The 22113-nt window shown below is 40.1% G+C and overlaps 1 protein-coding gene across 2 annotated transcripts in view; it reads right to left on the bottom strand.

Annotated features, from left to right (window-relative positions):
- Positions 1 to 22113, bottom strand: part of Kiaa1324l (KIAA1324 like) — a 190637-nt gene that overhangs the window by 51822 nt on the left and 116702 nt on the right. For both annotated transcript variants that reach the window (XM_029535634.1, XM_021189956.2), the window contains 7 exons: positions 19259 to 19406; positions 13760 to 13846; positions 11515 to 11620; positions 10587 to 10739; positions 9884 to 9972; positions 3457 to 3637; positions 2776 to 2904 (listed from right to left, as the gene is read on the bottom strand). In XM_029535634.1, coding sequence (XP_029391494.1) covers positions 2776 to 2904; positions 3457 to 3637; positions 9884 to 9972; positions 10587 to 10739; positions 11515 to 11620; positions 13760 to 13846; positions 19259 to 19406 — 893 coding nt within the window. The remainder of the gene's footprint in view (positions 1 to 2775; positions 2905 to 3456; positions 3638 to 9883; positions 9973 to 10586; positions 10740 to 11514; positions 11621 to 13759; positions 13847 to 19258; positions 19407 to 22113) is intronic.

The following is a 22113-nucleotide window of genomic DNA, read 5'->3' as shown; positions in this document are numbered from 1 at the left end:
GTACTTTTGTAGATAATGCCCAATGAACCATTCATGAACAATCAACTTGTATCCAACTTTTAATTTCTCACAGGCAAAATATCAATACACAAAAATTGGCTCTTCTTTCCTAATATGCAATGTCATCAAATTCAGTCTTGAGAAATATGAAAACACCTCTACTGTGTATCCAAGCCAGTGTGGACACGCCCGCTTTAACTCTCCAGTCAAGAGGGTGAGTCCCTCCCTCCTCAGGCAGGCTGGCTGTCCATGTGCTTCCATTTGACCCTGTTGTGTGCTGTTCATTACAAAATGGCACAGGCTCCAGGTCACAAAAACACACACCCCTCTTTACCTTTGCATTTTTTATTCTACTTTACTGCTTTAAAATAACTTTAAAAACATGGCCCGTGAATACATTGACAGTGAGTAAATCAAGTATTGGTGTGAGAGCAGGGGTCGTCTATATTTGTCCCTGATAGTCTGTACTAGTGAGCAAACACACAAGTGTATGAGGCCTTCTGTAGATTCATCCTTGTCCTGTAGATATGCTTCCTTTTCCGATCTTAATCTCCGAATTGATCTTAAATTCCTGACTTCAAATTCAATCATAAGACACATTTTATGGTTAACAACTCTCATAGAAAGATAATTATTGTAGTGTTTCCTGAAGTGGAAATTTCTGGTTTCTTTGGAGACTCAGTTGTGCCGTATGATGCTTTTCTGGAAACTGTCTTTTGAGAGGATGTTTATGCTGAAGCAGACACATGGGAGAATGTTTTACTAAGAACAGACTTGTGGTGCTTTTCTGGAGACAGCCTGGAAAAAGGACATGTGATGTTTTGGTAGAACCCATATTTGAAAAAGCACATGTTTGGGAAGGATAAATACAGCCCGACAGACAGTGGACAGTGGATAATATTGGTACACCTTGCGATTCTTTGCTAGTCATCTTTTGTCATGACTTCATACAGAGAAACACACCAAAAACTTCTGGTGGTGCTCCAGTGGCTTCCTGCTGCTTCTGTGGACTCAGGCTGATTGGCAGAGCCTTACAGTTTCTTCTAGATCAACCTGTCATTGCTGACTTCTGAATGATGTTCACGAGTGGATCGACCTGCCACTGCCAATTCGTGTGACTTGAACTGCTGATATCCTGACAATGCAGACTGGATTTGCTCCAAAGAAATATTTCTAAACAAGTGCACATCCTTCTTTGTCCTATTAACCTTTCCTTTCCGCTTCCTTCAATAAAGAACACTTCATATTTAATATACATCCCATCTTGGTCTTTCACTCATCTGTTGACTCAAATTATTCAAGCCTCCATTTTTTCCACTGATCTCTATACTCACATGGACATTTCATATTCTATGTCTCAAATCTGTTTTAGAGAGATACTGATTCAAAACATGCAATTTTAAAACTGTTTATGTGAACCTAGAGACAAGGATCAAATATAAGATGGAGAAAACTAAGCTGATGAAAATGATGGTGAGCTGACAAAGGGGAAGGATGGACTCTATTGTTTAATTCTTTTTACATTGTTTACTCTTGTCCTTTAGAATGCCTGCTAAACAACAACATTTCAGATTCCAAAACGGATATGACCACAAGGAGTGTTGAAAGAATGTTAGCAACTGTCCTGTAGAACTGTGCTGCAAGTTTTCAGTAAGTGGGATTTAATGGCATCTTAAGAACAGTCAGGGACTTCACTGAAAATCAGAATTTGAAACCTTTAACCCTTTACCATGCATGACCCAGTACTAAGCCAGATCAAAAGGATTTAGTAACTTACTACTCTTTAAAACCCCAAGTGATGTAAAATGCTGTCACCCTCCCTGGGACATCTCTTCTGGTGTTTGTGACTTTAAACATGAAGTTCGATATCTACTTGAAATGTGACTACATAAAACACAAGGTTAATACATCAGCCTGTCCCCTTCCGACCCCTCATGCACACATCCGACCTCAGGAAATAAGCTCTGAGACCCCCACAGAGGATATACCAAGCCCTACCACTTTATACCTTTTCTATCTTAGCACTAACCACCATTTAATTCCTGCCATATTGAGGTGCGAGAGTAACGCTGGCACAGAAATCATTTTTCCCTCTTCACAGCTTAATGGCTAAAAGCTTTTCCTTGCCATAGATTTTAGCAACTTCAGTGTACAATTTATGTTCTCTGTTCATTGAGTTGAGAACTTTTGCATTTTCAGCTGAAAGGGTGGGAGGGAAGGAGGGAGGGAGGGAGGGAGCCAGGGTTTGATGGATTTTCCTTGGCATGTTCTTTTTGTGTGTTTGTGGTTTGAAGTTATTACTGAGAGAGTTATTTGAACACAGATATTGTGAAACTCTGAGCATTGGATCTAAAAACCAAGATGGCTACTAAGTCACTAATGGACAGGAAGCAGATGTAACCACACAAAGGAATCATTCACATCCTAGGCTTGAAAGGAAAAAGAATATGGCATGAGGTTTTGTTAGCTATTAAAACACTTGGCCATTTAAAACTTAAAGTATTTGTTTCTGTGATTTTCTAATTGGTATTTCCAAACTGCTATTGACTATGGAAAGCTGAAACTAAAGGAAGTGGAGCCACGGAAAGGGGAGAAGCACCGTGGTTGTGATTACTTTAGGAAAGGCATCTGATTGGTTGCTTGAGTTTTAGATAAGGACTGGAAGATGAAGACATAGCCACGTAAGACAAAGTTCCTCACAAATATGTCTAAAAAAGCTAAAAATGCGTGTTGTCTTTGCTGCCACAACAGTTAACATAGAAACCAAGCTCTCACCGTTCATTCCATCGCACTTGGAATTCCCAACATTGAAGCAGGAAGTTTTCATGTTGGCAGGGAGGACATTCCACCATTTATATTCAAACCCAAGTGCTGGTTCTGTTCCGGCTGGACATGACTTGCATTCTGCAGAAGATGGGTGAGTATATACAATCATATTAGACTGCATCTGGACAGCTTTCTCCGTACCAAGCACCTCTGCACTAAAATTACCAGACAAATACGAGGAACAGACGTTACATTACCACCAATTCCCTTAGCAATTTTTTTTCAAAACGGATCTGGAAAATTTTTCTAGATACAGTACGGATGCACATGTACATATTTGGTGGTTTTCTTTGTACAGTGCTTCATATTATGCTTACCTTGGTGAGTGAGTGGTTATCCATGGTTACCCAATAGGACAGGGTTGTCTTTCAAAGAATAAAATATATTACTGTTAAAGGAGATGGCCATACACACAAAATGCCAGTAAGACTGTTCTCGTCAGATGGCAGATGAGTCGCCATGGCCTAGCAGTCCCATTATCAACACTTCTCAACACCTCTTCATCTCAACAAAGCAAGAAATGTGTCTTCTAAAGACTTTCCAAAAAAAAAAAAAAACCCAAGCGGGAACAAGATCGCAAGTGTATCGGGAATGTATTACTGATCATGCAACTCATGATAGACACCCTACCCTTGGTTCCATCTGAAAACGTCCCCGGAGGGCAGGGATGGCAAGAAGAAGATCCATTGTTATAAAAGCCTGGGTTGCAAGGAGGACAATCCTTCTTCTCTCCAGAAGGGGGCAGCCTAATAGCATCTGTGAGATCCTCCCTGCAGATTTTTGGCTCTATCCACTTGTACATTATCTGTGTCTGGGAAAAAAATAAAAGAGCTTTTAAAATTAAAAGTAAAAGTAAACCGTGCAACATCTTTACAACAAAGATGCTAAATTGACAAGCTAAAAAATTACCAACGGTGGAGAGCAGAAGAGAGGGCTGAGAGACTCTAGACAGTGACAATGAGAGAAAAAGAGATAACTTTCATTAATACACTATGGAGAAAAGATAGGTAGGAAAATAATCATTATGTGTGTATGCATGTGCGTATGCATGTATGTGTGCAAGCACATGCACATATGAAGATGTCTTTTGTAATTGCTATCTACCTTCTTTTAATGTGAGAGAAAGTGTGTAAGTGTGTGTGTATGTGTGTGAGGGGGGGTGGGGGGTGGGGGGTGGAGAAGAAGGGAAGGAATAGGACCTGCAGGAGATGGTTCTTTCTTTGTACCTTGTGCGGTGCTCGAAGTAAATGACTTTACTAGATGAGCCATCTCTCTAGGGACTCCAGGTTATTTTAGGAAAGAGATTCTCACTGGACCTAAAGCTTATAGATTCAGCTAGACTGGCTGGCCAGCCAGTCCCATGGGTCCTCCTGTCTCTACTTCCCCAGTTCTGGGAATACAGGAGTGGAGTACTACACTCATTTTTTTTTGTTTGGTTGGTTTTTTTTGTTTGTTTGTTTTGTTTTGTTTTTTTGGTTTTTTGTTTTTCAAGACAGGGTTTTTCTGTATAGCCCTGGCTGTCCTGGAACTCACTCTGTAGACCAGGCTGGCCTCGAACTCAGAAATCCGCCTGCCTCTGCCTCCCAAGTGCTGGGACTAAAGGCGTGCACCACGGGCCAGGCACTACACTCATTTTTTTTTTTTTTTTTTTTTTTAATGTGAGTTCTAGTCAACCATGCTTGTGTGGTAAGAACTCTACCAAGTGAGCCAGCTCCCTAGTCCTTGTAAACAACCAATACTTGGCACTGGCTTTTAACCTAAGCAGTAGGTACCCTTACAATACAGACAATATGCTTCTTATCCTAAATCCCTCCTTAAAATGTAAACAACTAGCAGATGCTCACCTCTGAACACATACATATGAATAACGATATACACACACCAGAAAAAAATACAGGGTTTTTGTGTGTATGTGTGTGTGTATGTGTGTGTGTGTGTGTGTGTGTGTGTGTGTGTACATTTACACAAACAAATAATTTAAAAAGAGCAAGCAAATGTGAGCAAGGAGAGGTATTTGAAGTGAGGTTTGGAGAGAGGAAAGGAAAGGAGAAATGATGCAGTTATTTTATGATCTCAAGAATAACAGCAAACAAATGTTGCCCCTGTGTCTGCTTACTTCCATGTGCAGCCAACAATTTCTTGTTTGCTTACTGGCTAGCTCCACTGCCCCCTTCCTTTACTCCAGTCACAGCCTTTCTTATCACAATTTGCATGGAGTAATCATCAAAGAAAAATATTATTTTTCAAAAAGAATAGATGAAACTTTATGTACAAACCTAATAATTCATAAGTATTAGTAGTTCTGAGTCTTTTTCAATAGTAAGAACTGTAGCTAAACTATTCTCTCCAGAAGCTCTTATGGCCTTCTCTGTGTGCTCTGAGCATCAGGACAAATACACCCGCTGCTCTCCATGAGAGTACTCAGTTACAGCCCTTCTTATTATCCTACTTTACACAAAACAGAATACAAAAAAAGGTGGTAACTCAACTATACTCCAAAAGCTGACCATGCTAAATTTAGTTATTCTCACTTAAAAAGCAGTTAGTTGTCCTAAAATAAAACTGAAATGTGAACACTGGTAGGTGGAGTATTCCAGAAAAAATACAACAACCAATATTGGAGCTACATAGAGGTTTTTAGAAGAGATTGCAACTGTTCCTTTCATCCAACAAACTTTTCAAAGTATTGTTTGTCCTTTAAAACGACTTCTGCAGTAAGAAGTCTGTTGAAGCCGGAGAACAGGAAACACAGGCAATCCTCCACCTCTGTTTCTAGTCACTAAGAACCGTTCATAGCAGACATTCAACACCACTCAAGTGAAGCCTTAAATATGCTTGTGGAAGATGCACTACCTGGTATGAAGGAGGATGCCAAGAAAATGGTTTAAATATGGCTGTCTCATCAGAATGATAAATAGTATTATTTACTTTTTATAGATCCCTTTCCATATTATTTTATGGTCCATGTCATGACATGCTTTAATGCTCTACTTTATGGCTCCGCCACTGTGACCATCTATAAAACAATGGCCACCCTAGCGAACTCCTCTTAAGTAGCTAAAACCATCAAATTAGATACTAAGATAAAAGGCCCTCAACTACCCCTCAAGAAAGGCAGCATAAAATTCAGAGAAGCTAAACAAACAAAGAATTATAGGAGAGACATTGACTTTAAATCTCCAGTTTAAGTGAACAAGTTAAAAAAAAATTGAGATCCTAGAAAAATTCACTAATTTCCCAACTCACATTCATAAAAGTATATGAACAGTTACATTTGGGGAAATTTTGCTTCTACACAAGAACAGAAAAGATGCCACGCCAGAAAAGAACCTTCCCAGGCTCTTCAGGACAAACACATTATTGTCCCCAGGTTTGCAAACAAGGATACCTGGGTTTCCAGATTAAAGTTGTGCACGCATGGATAGGCCAGGTGACAACCTTGGGCATCATTCTTCTGATTCCATCTAACCTTGTTTTGCTTTTGCCCTGCGAGATGATCTCCCACTGACCTGGAGCTCTACAATTAGGCTAGGCTGTTGGCTGGCCAGCAAATTCTGGGGATCTGGCTTTATGTCCCCACCCCTAGAATTACAAACACATGCCACCAAACCAGGCTCATTACATGGGTATTGGAGACTGAACTCAGGCTGGGTGATTTTCAAGGTAAGCACTTTACTAGCTAAGCTATCTCCCCAGCCCCAGACTAAAGCTATTAAACGACTTACCCAAGAGATGCCAACAGTGCCATTAAAGGAGCGTCATTCTGATGAGGATAAACCAATACACTATGCAAATAGATCTGAGAAGCCAAATAACCAGTTTCTCCCAGTGTAAGCAAAGGAGATGTTTAGAAGTTAAGATATACCTTGAACATTTTTTTCTTTTTTTTATTATTATTTTCTTTATTTACATTTCAAATGCTATCCCGAAAGTTCTCTATACCCCCCCCCCGTGCCCCTGCTCCCCTACCCACCCACTCCCACTACTTGGCCCTGGCCTTCCCCTGTGCTGGGTCATATAAAGTTTATAAGACCAAGGGACCTCTCTTCCCAATGATGGCCGATTAGACCATCTTCTGCTACATATGCAGCTAGAGACTCGATCTCAGGGGGTACTGGTTAGTTCATATTATTGTTCCACCTATAGGGTTGCAGCCCCCTACAACTCCTTGGGTACTTTCTCTAGCTCCCCCATTGGGGTTCCTGTGTTCCATCCAATAGCTGACTGTGAGCATCCACTTCTGTGTTTGCCAGGCACTGGCATAGCCTCACAAGAGGCCGCTATATCAGGGTCCCTTCAGCGGAATCTTGCTGGCATGTGCATTAGTATCTGGGTTTGGTGGCTGATGATGGGATGGATTGCTGGATGGGGTAGTCTCTGGATAGTCCATCCTTTCATCTTAGCTCTAAATTTTGTCTCTGTACCTATATCCTTCCATGGTTATTTTGTTCCTTATTCTAAGGAATACCTTGAACATTTTAACATGGAGAAATCAAGTTACAAATTCTCCATGATCCATGCTTTCCTTACAAACCTTCCTGCCACACACGACAAACTGCTTCTCTGTCTAACAGAGACATATGCTTCCTAGTGTAGCTGACATGAAAAGACACTAATTAATATTAATGATGCTTAGAACCAGATGGCTCACAGTGCAGGTGAGACACCAACACCCAACTCATTCTGCAGAAAGTGAGATGCAAACATGAAATGGTTTTATGAAACCCAACCCCTCTCAACAGAGAAGTCTTACCAGACTAGTGTAAAGATTACAGAAGAGCTACAATATTCATGTGGTTTTAGGTTAAACATTAAAAGTGGATCTCTGTGAGCTCAAGGCCAGCCTGCTCTACACAGAGTTCTAGGCCAGCCAAAGCTATGTAGTGAGACTTTGTCTTTAAGAAGAACACTATCAACCAACCAGACCCCCCAGAGCTCCCAGGGACTAAACCACCAACTAAAAAGTACACACCAAGCGACCCATGGCTCCAGCCACATATGAAGCAGAGGATTGCCTTATCTGGCATTAGTGGGAGGGGAGACCCTTGGTCTTGCGAAGAATCAATGCCCCAGCATAGGGGAATGCTAGGGCAGTAAGTCGGGAGTGGGTGGCTGGGTGGGTGAGTGAGCACCCTCATAGACGCAGAGGAGGGGGGATATGATGGGGTATTGCAGGGAAAACAGGAAGGTAGATAATATTTGAAATGTAAACAAATAAAATAACCAATAAAAATTTTAAAAAGAAATGAACTGAATTTATGAAACATGGACACATTATTTTCTTCTATACCAAGAACCTATTCAGAGATTCTCTGACTTATATGAAAAACATTTCATGTATACGTATGCATTCAACATGCTTATGTGTGTGCTGTGTGTGTATATGTGTATGTGTGTTTTAAATTATATTTGAACATGAATGGCCTTAATTCTATTAGGCCATGTCAGCCAGATATTGTCAAACTGGTCACTGACATTATACTCACTGATAGACTAAACCACTCAGCAATGTAACAAATATGATTTTAATATTTCTTTCATGTTGTTCAGGTGTAATGCATTAATAGAGCTCATTCATTTATTCTTCTGTAATACTGAATTAATCATCATTACACGGAATAAACTAAATTTACTTTTAACAGTAAGTTAGACAAGTTTAGCTAAGAAAGATTTATTTTAAAGGTATTACAGACAATACCTTTTGTTCCACTTTTAGTGGCAGCTCTCTATGTGTACGTTCTAAAGTAGCCTCATATGGCATTATTGTAGGGCCATTGACAACCTCACTCTACAACCCTTCGTTAGTTTGAGGTAACATTCTTATTTAAAACAATAGTGGTATTTCTTATTAAAAATTTCTTCTAATCACTTTAAATTAGAATATATTTACTTTAACTCAACTCAAAATTCCTTCAAAGTTTTTCAAGGCAAAAAGGAAGTTTCATATTCACATAAATATGAAAAGTACAGATTAGCACTCACAGATACAAAATTAGGAAAGGAAAAATAACATTTGCTGTTATCTCCAAAAACTAAATGGCCTGACTAGAGCTGTAAACGTATCTGAAGAACACTTTGAACAGACTCCTTCTCACCCTCAGCTTCTCACTGGCAGGCCTGGTATGTACTGGCTGAGTCTTTGAGACAATGAAGACTCAACGGCAGAGTTTATCTGTGCACTCTGCCCACCAGCCCCTCAGCTGGATGCTGTACGTGTGGTAATTACTTTGTGTTTTCTAAATGCTATTACACAGCAGTCTACCATAGCTGAATCGGCCTGTGCCCGCACAGCGCCTCTGATAAGATCTGAGTATCTCACAGGTCAATACAAGCTACAAGACATCTTCATCTTGTGAGCCGTAGTACATATTTCAAGCGATCCGCTTCTGGATCATTTGACCTCTGAAAAAGATGTATTTTGTTAAAAAACAGTAATCTGGGGCTGGTGAGATGGCTCAGTGGGTAAGAGCACCTGACTGCTCTTCCAAAGGTCCAGAGTTCAAATCCCAGCAACCACATGGTGGCTCATAACCATCCATAACAAGATCTGACTCCCTCTTCTGGAGTGTCTGAAGACAGCTATAGTGTACTTACATATAATAAATAAATAAATCTTTAAAAAAAAAAACAGTAATCTGAAAGAATGTATTTATTTTTAAAAATAGTAATAATGTATGGGGTTCTCATCACAGAAAAGGCCCTGGGCTAGAAGCCTTACTTTGAGCGTCTTATGTCTTCCCATAGAAGCTTCATGAGACAGGGAGTAAAATCAACCTTGTTTTAAAGATGAAAAAAAAAATGGAGACAGACACAAAAAGTTTTTTGGAACGAATACCATCTCAACAGAGAAGTTTTACTAAAATATCATAAAGATTACCAAAGAGCTACATACTGTGTCCAGATAACTAATTGGGAGGTAAAAGCAAAGGCAGTTTGCAACACCTAAACTCTTAGATTTCCTCCGTACTGTCTGCACATACGAGTTACAAACCAGGAGTACCCACATTGGGAAGAGAGTTTTATAAACACAGGGTGAGTTAAACACGACTTATGATACCTTTCCTTCTTCGTCACAGGGAGTATGGATCTGGAAATAGTCTTTGGTAGTGCAGGGTGGGCGATCTACACACTCACTGGCTCCTTCCTCTGTAACACATATGCACACAAAGCACTTCAGAAATGGACCTTAGTGACCATAAGAAAAGAGGAACATCAAAATACAAAAGCAAGTCAACATGTTTTTTTTTAAAAAAGTCACGGTGTTAGAGTAGTTCAGGTAGAGCAAGCCAAGCCTTAGGTAAATAAAGGTTTGTATTTTCATTCTCTCTTGAAGGAGGATAACAATGCTTCTATGATACATCTGCTTTGTGGTGACTATTTCCAGACAACATTAGATTCCTCTTATTTTGTCAATGAACACTGGAAGTCTAGAACAAACTAAAACTTTCTAATTATATCGCTACAGCCTTTATGGCAACAAACTGTGTGAAATTAAAAAGTTGGCTAGACTGACACAAACACCATTTATCAATGGAGTATGGAATAAAGGAAAATCATAAAGGGAGAGAGTCATGCAGAGAAGGTGTTGTCATTGCCCTCAATTCAACATGTATTCACTTCATCCCATTGGTGTGTGATCCACCATCTTTTTTTTTTTTTTTGTTCCACCATTTTTACCATACTCATTCTACCATGGGAAATGGCACCTGATCAGCAATTATCATGGAAAGAGAGGAGTAAAAAGTGTCAGTTAGCCTTACCTGAAAACTGGGAGTCCTCCTTACACCTTATGCATTCTTTAGCACCCTTCTCAGAATAGGTGTTTCTGGGACACATCTGGCAGTTAAATGACCCTGGTTTGTTGCTGAAAGTGCCTGGCTTACATGGAAAGCACTCTGAGGTGTATGCCACCCCTGTTTGGAAAGGAAGACAGGGTTTGGAGGAGAGAACCCAGCACAGTGAGCACATTAGCACCTACTTGCTGCCTCTGCAGAGAAGACAGAGCAATAGTAATTTGAGCCTACATTCCTTATTTACTCAGAGCAAGGAAAGACGGATGGTGTGCGAGCAAGTAGGAATGACCCTAGAAATGGCTACTGGTTGGAAATTCCAGCTTGGTCCAGCAGATGTCCCAGTGGCTAATGAGTTAACATCTTCAGAGCAGGCATATGGGATAAGCAAAGCATACCAAAGTTTAATAAAGAAGAATTGCTGCTTTGACTAGATACAGTCTACTTGAGAAGGAGCCATGATAGGGTGTATTAGTGGCTCAGCTGGACCAAAAGTGACCCATCTGGCTCAGAAAGGCACAAGAGGTTTAGGAAACAGCCAGACTCTTATTATTTTTTATGTATATAATAATGATCAGATTAACTAGCATAATTTGCATACCTCTAATGAGTAATGGGCTTTTGTACACCAGTCCACTTTCATTTTATTTAAAAAAAAAACACTGAAGACTGTCATTTATTGTCTTTGCTGCTTTACAGCTATTAGATAATTCAGTTTGAGGGCAGAAGGACAGAGACAACTGATTAATCAATTTTGTGGACATGAAACTAAGGTCTTTAGACATGCATGATGTCTGACATTTGTCTTTATTATAAACACTTAGGTCAGTTAAACCAACCAAATATTTTAACAGTAAAATTGGACTAGCGAGACCTAAGGCACAGAGCTATAAAATACCTTCGATGGTGATATTTTTTACTAGAACAGGCTTGACTGCCTTAGAACCCATAAGGATGCCTGTCGTCCTCCAGTACAGAATATTTGTGCCTGATTTCAGCATTACCTACAGAAAGAAACACAAGACACTTAGGTCAGACGAGCTATTTCTAACCACAGCCAGAAACTACTCCCTTATAACCTCTTTCCATTCCTTATATAAACACCGTTAAAAATAGAATTAACAAATTTAAATGCTCTTAAATTCAGCCTGAGCTTTAATGAAGTTAATTTAAAATTAAAAATACAACACTCAGACAATCCATACTCATATACTAAGAAGGAAGCTAAGTCAAAACAAAAGGTAAACTTGTGTTTAAACTTTAAAGTTGTAGCTTATAACCTGAAGGGCTTTATCAGAAAGGGTAAATGAATTTATACACAAGCATGTACTTTGCCAGTAATGCTATATTCTTAAGGTATATCTCTGAACTGGAAAGAAAGAGAGAGGGTGCAGGGGAAGGAGGGAGGGAAGCAGGCAGGCAAGCAGGTAGGCACCATAATGTGGTTCCTAAAGATCCATGTGCTGGAAGCCTGGGCCACAGTGTGGCAGTAGTGAACTTTTCTGAGGAGGGACTGATAGGAGTCCATTTGAGGCCTTTGCCTTAGAAGTGGCTAATCTGCCCTCATGCATCGAGTTCCCACAAGAACGCCTGTAATAAAAGAGCAAGCTTGATCTCCACCACCTTTCTGTTTCACCACATGAGCCCCTGTACACACTCCCACTGTTCTGATGCCGCCTTCACCAGAGCTGGGAAGATGCAGGTGCATGACTTTAAACCTCCAAAACTGAATTAAATCAGCCCTTTAAACTTAGAAAAGATCCAACCCTGGGTATGATAGAAAATGGCCTGCCATAGCCATAGTGTGTTGGGCTCAAGAGAAAAGGCACTTTTTATGAGTAGCATGATTTAACTCTGGCTTGAGAAGTTAAATGACATTAGCATTTGCTTCCTTGCTGCTGGGACATTTCCTACATACAAATCAAGTGAATTTTCTAATACATTTCTTGCTGATACAGGTGACCAACCCAAAATTAGGTCTTTGCTTTTTCATGTGATACCTTTATTCTTCTAGGCACCCAGGCTGATAAAATTCAAGCTCCCCAACATTAAAATCTGCCTGACTACATCTTCCTGACAGGGATGGAGAGAACTAATGCATTCTGCACATTCTCTTGTGTTCCTTCTATAAAGGTAAGAACACCCATTTGCTGCCAAAGCCCCACCCACTGGGTGGTGAGGTGAATGGACCTTAAGTAGTACTAATATCGCTTTCAAGCACAGGGGTGAAAAAGCCTCCTGAAAGTCTACATTGTGTAGACACGGGATGAGGCATTTGTATAAACCCAAAGATTGGAATGAGAGTTGGTTATTTAAAGAGAACTCAGGTTTCACACTGGAGGCTCCATCTAGGCCCTTCCTGCCTTCATTTTATCTGATACAGGAAGGCTGTTCTCGTTTCTAAAATGAAAGAGCAGGCACAAAGACGCTAAACAAACCATCTACACAAACGCAGCTCTGATACAGAGCCACATTTTAAAACCACGCCTCACTCCAAAGGGACAGTGTCTCAAACAATACAAGCTGTATTAAACGTGTCATCACTGCCTCTTGGATTCAAGCACTGAAAGAGACATGCTGGGCAGAAGTAAAATTTATACTGCTTGACCAGAAAGAATAAAACTTTTACCAACAGGTAGCAAATGTATAGAAAGTAGATTGAGATTCCAATAGTGGGTGAATTTTGTAACAATCAGATGTATCCAATGCTAGGCCCAAAATGCAAACAAACCTGAAAAATCACTTCCTAAAAGTGGAAAACGTGGAATTAGGTTAATTCATGGTCTAACCAATGATCAGAGGACTGGTCTATCTCATGTGACAGATGTATATGTAAACTTGTATGCTCAAACCTTGTAACATTTTATATCCGTTTTACCTAACCTTCTAAATTGCTGAGTACCATTGAGATGAGAAAGGGATAGGAAACCATTCTACATTCTAAGGAAAAGGGGAAACAGAAAAATAAACCAAAAATTTAAATGTCAGTCTATGAAGCACAAAGGCAGTTTCTTCACTAAATGAAGCGTATCTAAAGTAACCCACCAGGTTATGCATTTTATTTTCATACACTGAATGCTTGTAAATAGTTAGGAAATGGAAGGAGAAGAATGGGGTTGGTATCAAAGAAGAAAGGGACTTACAGAATGGGAGCCCCATTCTCCATTGTCTGTGAGCTTCACCCACTTGTCTGTGGTGGCATCCATCTCCTGGCACTGGTCATTCTGAATCTGTGAGTCAAACAAAAGGGGTTCAGTGAAGCTCCTGTGATAATAGCTTTCATTCATTCTGTCCGTGCACATACTGCAAGAACACCCTTCAATCCCATTTAAACAACAAAGTAATCTCCAACATCATAAAAAACACATACTGGAGGGAAACTATGAATGTAATCAATGTGGGAAAGCATTTGCACAACAAAGTAATCTCCAACAAGCAACCACGCCAAGAGCACTGAAGACGACACTACAACTGCATGTGAGGAAGTGGTTCTGACTGAACCATTTCATTGTTGTAACCAAATGCCTGGATGTTAAGGAGAGTGGGAGTAATCAACACTGGGAAGTCATTACAAACCTTCTGCCCAACTTGCCCAACTGTTCTAACTCACATTCACATGCAAGTTGGAGCTTAAAAGCAAAGTCTATTTTCATTATTTAATTTAAATTCTTCTCCTTTTGATTATTTCATACATGAGTATACTGTATTTACATCATTTGCACCCCTCCTTCTCCCCCTTAAAGCCCCTCCCACACATCCCCACCCATTCCAGGAGTCCTGTCCTCTTCTTTTGCATTTATTATACATACGTAAACATTTACAGAGTACACAGTGTTACTCATATGTACACATATTTAAGGACGAATACTTGGAATTTGGTAACCTATTGGGGTGACCTATTAGGGGTTACACCCTAGAGAAAACTGATTCTCCCCCTCACTCAGCAGCCACTGACTGCATAAAGACTTTCATCTAGGGCCGGGACTTTGTGAGCCTCCTTCTTTCCTCGCTGGCTGGTATGGTCATTAGCCAGTTCCTATTTGGCAACCACACTGTTAAGACTTTATTGGTACAACTTCTCCGTCATGTCTAGATGTCATCTCACAGCAGGTGTCTGAAATTTGGGCTCTTGAATCTTTGTGCTTTATCTTCTGCGATGTTCCCTGAGCCTTAGGGCTGGGGGTTGGACTGTTAACTAGGGGTGAGCATCCTACCGTAACTTATTCTCTGCCTTTTTCACTAGTTGTAAATCTCTGGATTAACCTCCATCTGCTGCAAAAAGAAACTCCTTTGATAAGGAGTGAGAGCTACATTTTTTATCTGCAAATGTCATCGATGACAGTAAAAAATCTTAAATTAGCAAATAAAGTCTGCTTTGGTTGTTAGTTTCCCAGGATGTAATCTAAATGTGTAGTTACATGGTTATAGACAAAATCTAAGTCCTAACCTTTTGTAGTGGAGTAAATATTAATCGTTTACCATGCTAATTAAAATGACTAGAAACAAACTAGAAACAACCCATATGTCCCTCAACCAAAGAATGGACAAAGAATATGTAGTTCATTTACATAATGGAACACTACTCAGCTATCAAAAACAAGGACATCATGAATTTTGCAGACAAATGGATGGAACTCATCATCATGAGTGAGGTAACCCAGACCCAAAATGACATGTATGATATATACTCTCTTATAAGTGGATATCAGCCATAAAGTACAGGATACACACACTATCGTTACATTCCACAGACCCAAAGAAACTAAACAAGATGTAAGGCCCGAGTGAGAATGCTTGAATCTCACTTAGAAGGGGAAATAAAATAGTCCTGGAGGCAGATGGAAGGGAAGGGACAGGGTAGAAGAGGGGATGGGGAGGAGGATGGGAGGTTCAGGGTCAAATGTGGGGAATCGGCAGCTGGTAAAGGATGCGGGGTAGGGGGTATCTCCAGGACATGCCAGGGAAGGGGAAGACCCCCAGGAGTCTGTGATAACTTTTCTGAGACTCCTAGCGGTGGAGTTATGGAATCTTCAGTGGCTACTTCCTGTAGACAGGCAGGACCCCCAGTGGAGAGATAAGGACACCAACCTGCCCACAAAACATTCAGCACAAAATCTATCCTGTCTAAAAGAAATGCAGGGACAAAGATGGAATAGAGACTGAGGGAATGACTGACAAATAACTGGCCCAACTTGAGACCCACCCCATGAGCAAGCACCAACCCTGGACACTACGTTATGCTTACAGACAGGAGCCTTACATAACTGTGCTCTAAGAGGCTCTACCCAGCAGCTGACTGAAACAGATCCACAGCCAAACATTGGTAGGAGCTCAGGGAGTCTTATGGAAGAGTTAGAGGAAGGATTGGGAGACTCGGGGATAGGAACTCTACAGGAAGATCAAGAGTCAACTAACTTGCACCTTTGGGGGCTCTCAGAGACTGAACCATCAACCACAGAAAATATACTGGCTGGACCTAGGCACCCCCCGCCATATGTAGCACATGTGCAGCTCCATCTTCATTAGGTCCTCCAACAACTAGAGTGAGGGCTGTCCCTAAATCTGTTGTCTGCATATGAATCCCATTCCCCTACCTGGGTTGCCTTGTCTGGCCTGGAGAAGATGTGCCTAACCTGCAGAAACTTGATGTGCCAAGGCTGTGGATAAGCAGTGGGGGCCTCCACCCTCTCAGAGGAGAAAGGCATAGGGAAGAAAATGTGCGAGGGGGCACCAAGAGGAGGGCAGTGATCAGGATGCAAAATGAATAAATAATAATCAATTAAATAATAATAAATAAGTAATGAAAAAACATCTTGAACTCTCTGAGTAATGCTTCAAAAATGCTTAGAGGTTAGGAAACTACTTTTTTTTTAGGTATGCACATAGGTATAGAGCTAGATAGCTAAAAGGCAGAACATTATGCTGGTATAGCAATACAGTCAACAGCAGGGTAGAGTCGGATATTACCAATGTACTCATCAGCTGCCAAGTCTATCTTTCTCTTTTGTAAATTATTCTTGATGCCTTCCTTTTTTTCCTGTCACAAAGCTCAAAGTGTTTTCACTAAAAAACGTTTTCTAAAGACTTATTAACTAGAAAACAGTCCCACTGGTGATCCCAATATTTCCTTTCATTAAATTTGTGGCCTGTTTCTCCTCTGACCATCATGACAATGTGGCACCATTCTCTAGAAGCTATAGGTTCTGATCTTCAGTGAGCAACTAATATACATGCTAAAGACTTTTTTTATATACAAAACAGATTATCATGGGATTGTGACATTCCCCTCCACTGTGGAGAAGTGAACTTTACTACTCATTTTGAAACCAGTTAAAGTGTAATCATGGAGCAATAACTCCTCTGGGTTTCAGCTTCATCATTTTGAAAAGAAACGGTAGTGCTGAGGTAAAGTCACACTTGATGCTCAAACTCAGCACTTCATCTTTCACACTATATACCATTTGTATATATTTTTTCCTGTCTACCTACATCTTTCTCATTCAAACACTTCCTTTTCTTTTGCATCCCCATGGGGGGAGCAACAGTGTCAACAGACCAAGCCCCCGGGAGCTCCAGGGGACTAAACCACCAAACAAAGAGTACACATGGAGCGACCCATGACTCCTGCCGCATATGTGGCAGAGGACGGCCTTGTTGGACATCAGTGGAAGGAGCGGCCCTTGGGCCTGAGGAGGTTCGATGCCCCAGTGTAGGGGAATGCCAGGGCGGGAAGACGGGAGTGGGTGGGTGGGTGCATTGGGGAGCACCCTCATAGAATCGGAGCGGGGAGGAGGGGTGTGTGTGGATAAGATGGGGGTTTCTGAAAGGGAGACCTGGAAAGGGGAAAACATTTGAAATGTAAATAAAGAAACTATCTTTAGTTTCTTTTCATCACTGATTAATGATGACTGAGGAATGTGGACCTTCTGAGTCAATCGCAACCTATAACCATGAGATAGAAAGGGCCGTCATGAGCTTGGCACCCTGTCAGACTCTAAACCAAAGCATCGCTGACAGGCATCACTGACAGGAGGTAATGGTGCGCCATGCCTTAAAAGCACCTTTACTGACGGCTCTCAAGGGACTTGTTGGGAAATATAAAGGAACTGCTATTTACAACAGTTAGACCCTAGTCTCACTTCCTGAGTTTATTCATTTTCCGCAATACTGTTGAAATGTCCCAAGAAATATTCATTCATTCTCACAAGCTTTTTTTGCAAACAAGATATACTTTAAAAAGCAAATCTGTCTAAATGTTGCTTAACATTTCTAAAACATCAAAAGATACCCATACTAGAAGCTCCCCCAACAATCCACCTCACAGAAGGAAGCCGTGAGGGCCGGAAACTTAGTCTAACTGCTCAAGAACATACAGCTAATAATTACAGTTACGACCAGAGCCGGAATCTCTTTGCTTCAAAGGGAAGTGCAATGGGAAATATTTCTTACCATCAAACTTTTGATTTAGAAACTACAATTGCTGTTTTAGAAATACTTATCACCTAGAGCAATAGAAATTTATTTTAAAATTTTTAGTATGTTCTTTTCTTAAAATCTGGATCACAGAAACATGTTTTTTTCCCATTGATGACAAAACAAACATTGTGCTTTCTTCAAGTCCATCTGAAAATATTTTCTCAAGAATTAAAGTCACTGTCATAGTAAATAGTACTAGATCAGGTACAGCTTACATTCGCTAAATAGCCTCAGTAGTTGGTCCACTAGTATAGGACTATATCGTAGATTCTGTAATTCTACTTAAGCTCGTGACAGACATACCAAAATATGTCACACCCAAGGAGACCTTACAACAGTCTAAAATTCACAGAATCAGAACATACAGTCACTTTTTATTTTTAAAATAATTACGAATAAGCAAATAATTATAGTGAACGGGAAATATTTACTGACTTGCAAGAAAATATTTAAGCAAACTCAAAATATTTTTATATAATTTTAACATAAAGGAAACTGTTATTATGACTCAATGGGTAATGTACTTGCTATACAATCATAATGAGGACAGGCTTAGATCCCTACCATGTGTAAAACACGGCTGTGGTAGCACACAGCTCTAACCTAGTACTGGTAGACCAGAGAAAGGCAGATGCCCAGAGCTAGCTGACCAGCCAGCACGGCCCAATCCATGAGCTCAGGCGCAATGAGACACTCTGTTTCAAAACAGTAAAGTGGAGGGTGATAGAGGAGAACACCCAGCATCAAGCTGTGCCCTCCTCATATACAAATGTATGTTCTTCCACATATAGACACACATATGAACACGTAAACATTGATATCCCCCTACATACACAATGTGGAGAAAAGTAATAGCTTCTGTAGCTAAAAAATTTTTAAAAAAATGAGTGTTGGAAAAATTATTTGTGATGTACAGTCTAAGCCACCTGCTGAACATAACACGAAATGAAGCAAGCCAACATTATTCCACGAGAAAACTGTGAAAAGCAAAGAAATAATATTAAATTAAACACAAAGTACCATTGGGGGGGGCTTTCTTTGAACATTGAAAGAGGCAGTTAACACCCTCCAAAAAGTTAGGAGGCATAAAGTGGAGTGGACCAGGATTATAAATAATTATATGAATGTTCCTTAAAAATCAAATTCTAGAATATGAAAAGCCTTACAAAGAACTCAAAGAAGATGTTGTTGTCCACGTACTGGTACTCAAAGAAGACATAGCCAGACTTCTTAAGGTGCACAGCGTAGATCAGAGAAACAGTGCAGTCATCACGGTTAGACTCTATATAGTTCCCACGAGGAAGCCAAGAAGAGCTGTGGAAACAGAACCAAAAGTTTTATGTACAAGCTCAGAAACCTCTTCTAGCCACACCCCTCCAACCAAGTGATTTAATCAGGAGTAGATCCCGAGGGCCAAACAAAGTGGATAACATAAGCTTTGCTGGAATCCAAGGGTTCAACTCCACTATTGAGAAGTTTGTTTTGTACTTAATTTAATTTATTTTTTATTTTAATTAAAATGATTATGGCATTTTCCCCTGTCCTTTCCTCCCTCCAACTGTTCCTATGTCATTCCCCTCCAGTACCTCCCATGTACACCTCCTTAATCCTTCTCAAATTGCCCTCAGAACATTAACACCACCGACAGACATGAAAGAGGTTCATGTGAAAAACTACAGTCAACTAACTACCTCTGAGATCTAGGCTTCTCTGGGGATGAACCCCTAATTGGTTATCCCCTACTGAGGATGCGTTTGGATGTCTTGGCTAACCCTAGGGTTTGAAGACTGCAGATTATGGTGTGGATTCTAACTTAGTGTAGACAGCTCTGAAATCATACACATACAAGAAACAATTAATGGATTCAGCAGGTTGTATTTATACAATTATATGTGTATGTGTGTGTATGTATACAGTAACTATAGAAAATGTTTATTTTTATAGCATATGACATATTAAATCTTTGTAAGGCTATATGATCAATTTGGTACAAATCTTGTTTTGTTTTCTTTTTGTTTACCAAAACCAAAATCACTAATATTAAGATTCATAGCCTCAAGTAGAATTATTCTTTCAAATAACATCTGAGTTTGACTTATAGACTCATACATACACACACACACACACACACACACACACACACACACACACACATACACACACACACGAGGTCTATGGGAAAATGCTATTAAATACTAAATACTTAGATTAATATATAAAGTTATACTAGAGTTGGCCTCTTGAACTGTTGAGGTCATTTGATAGAAACCGAAGCCTTTTCAACCACTGAGTTCATGCTGGGTCTCCTAAAGAACCCTGTCTCGTGAGATCAATGGCCGTTACAAACAGAATGCTGGTGTGTATCGGAGTTTACAGAATTCTTCACACTATCTAACAGAGGTACCAAAAAAAAAGATGCAAATATTCATTGCTGTTCTAAAAATAACAATCTATAAGATGAAATCCTGTCTACACTAAATTAGCATCCACACTGTAATCTGCTGTCTTCAAAACCTAGGGTTAGGCAAGATACCCTAACACAACAAATCACCAAGCAGAGAAGGAAAAACATAAAAACAAAACCAAAGCATGATAAATAACACATTCTCAAATTTTAAATTTCTAACTATCAAATGTCATTAAGACAATAAAAAAGTCAAAAGCCACAGACCTGAAGGAGAGATATTATAAACACACACATATGTGTATAAGATGTATAGTAAATATTGCATAGATATACACATATAAGTTTCATGTCCATAGTTATGTCCATAGTATATAAAAAACTTCTTGGGCCCAGTAATTAAGTCATCACTATGTCCCAATTGATTAAAAATAAATAAAGAAAACGTAATGTCGGGTGGGTGGGGAGCAGAAGAATACTATATTCAACTGAAATTTGTGTTCAGAAAATTATTAAAGAACATATACTGAAAAAAGGGCTGCTTATTGTAGATTGCTCTTGATGAATAAGCTAGTCTAATGAGAAAAAATTGTGATTATTCAAGTTCACCAAAACAAGGACCTGGTGTCCTGTCACATGTGGATAGTGCCTTACCCTAAAGCATATGCATGCTGCTATGCTTTGCCAAGCCCACATTGAAATGAACTGTCAGTTTAAGAGAAGAGAACATTGGTGGTGGCTTAAAGTAATGGTTACTTTGTCAATGTGATTATTCATCAACAGCCTAAAGCATGCCTTGGGTGTGTCTGTGCAAGCTTTATCAGAGCCTACTCAAAAATTAGGCTTTTTGACCTAAAAAAATTCATGAATGGATTCCAATTCTGAATAGACCGTTGAGAGGTGTCATAGGTAGGAAAGGTTGGAAGGTATGGGCCATGGTAGTGCATGATCACTTAGGGCATGTTCTTGGAAGCTGCATCTTGTCCTAGCTCCTATTTGTTACTGACCTGTTGTTCTGCACGCTGTTTGCTGAGTGTTGAGCAGCTGGCTTTCCCACCCCTAACTTTGGCTCCCTTTGGTTGTTTCCAAGTATCTTTTCAAGACAAGTAATTAATGCAGCCTTGATGCTATGTAGAGTCTGGGGAGATGAGACCTCAGGAAGGGATTAATACTTTTCTCACTAAACATTTCTCGCTTCACACATGCCAGCCTGTACCTTCACTGGGACCATGGTTTGAAGATATATGAAGCCCTTACCAGATGTCAACACCATGCTCTTGGGCCGGCAAAATTAAACTAAATAAATCTCATTAAAAACTCCCCCGTCTTGGTTGTTCTAAAAATAAAAATTTGTAGACTAAGAAACACACACGCACACACCTCAGACAATAAATCATTGCCACTCAGCCGAGAGAGAAGAGGAGAAGACTAGAGGAGTGTAAGGATATTATGTGCAGGAAGAAGGAGAGGGGTAAGGAGAAGCCAAGAAACACATCTATTAGCTCAGCTAAACAATGATGAAGACTTTGGGTGCTGGAGGGAGCGTTCTTGTCGGAAAGCAGCCAGACTTTACCTGCTTTACTACCTCAAGTTTGATTTTCTTAAACTCATCGGCAA

Source organism: Mus pahari, chromosome 2, assembly GCF_900095145.1.
Source record: "Mus pahari chromosome 2, PAHARI_EIJ_v1.1, whole genome shotgun sequence".
Taxonomy (NCBI): domain Eukaryota; kingdom Metazoa; phylum Chordata; class Mammalia; order Rodentia; family Muridae; genus Mus; species Mus pahari.
This window is presented reverse-complemented; position numbering and strand designations above follow the sequence as displayed.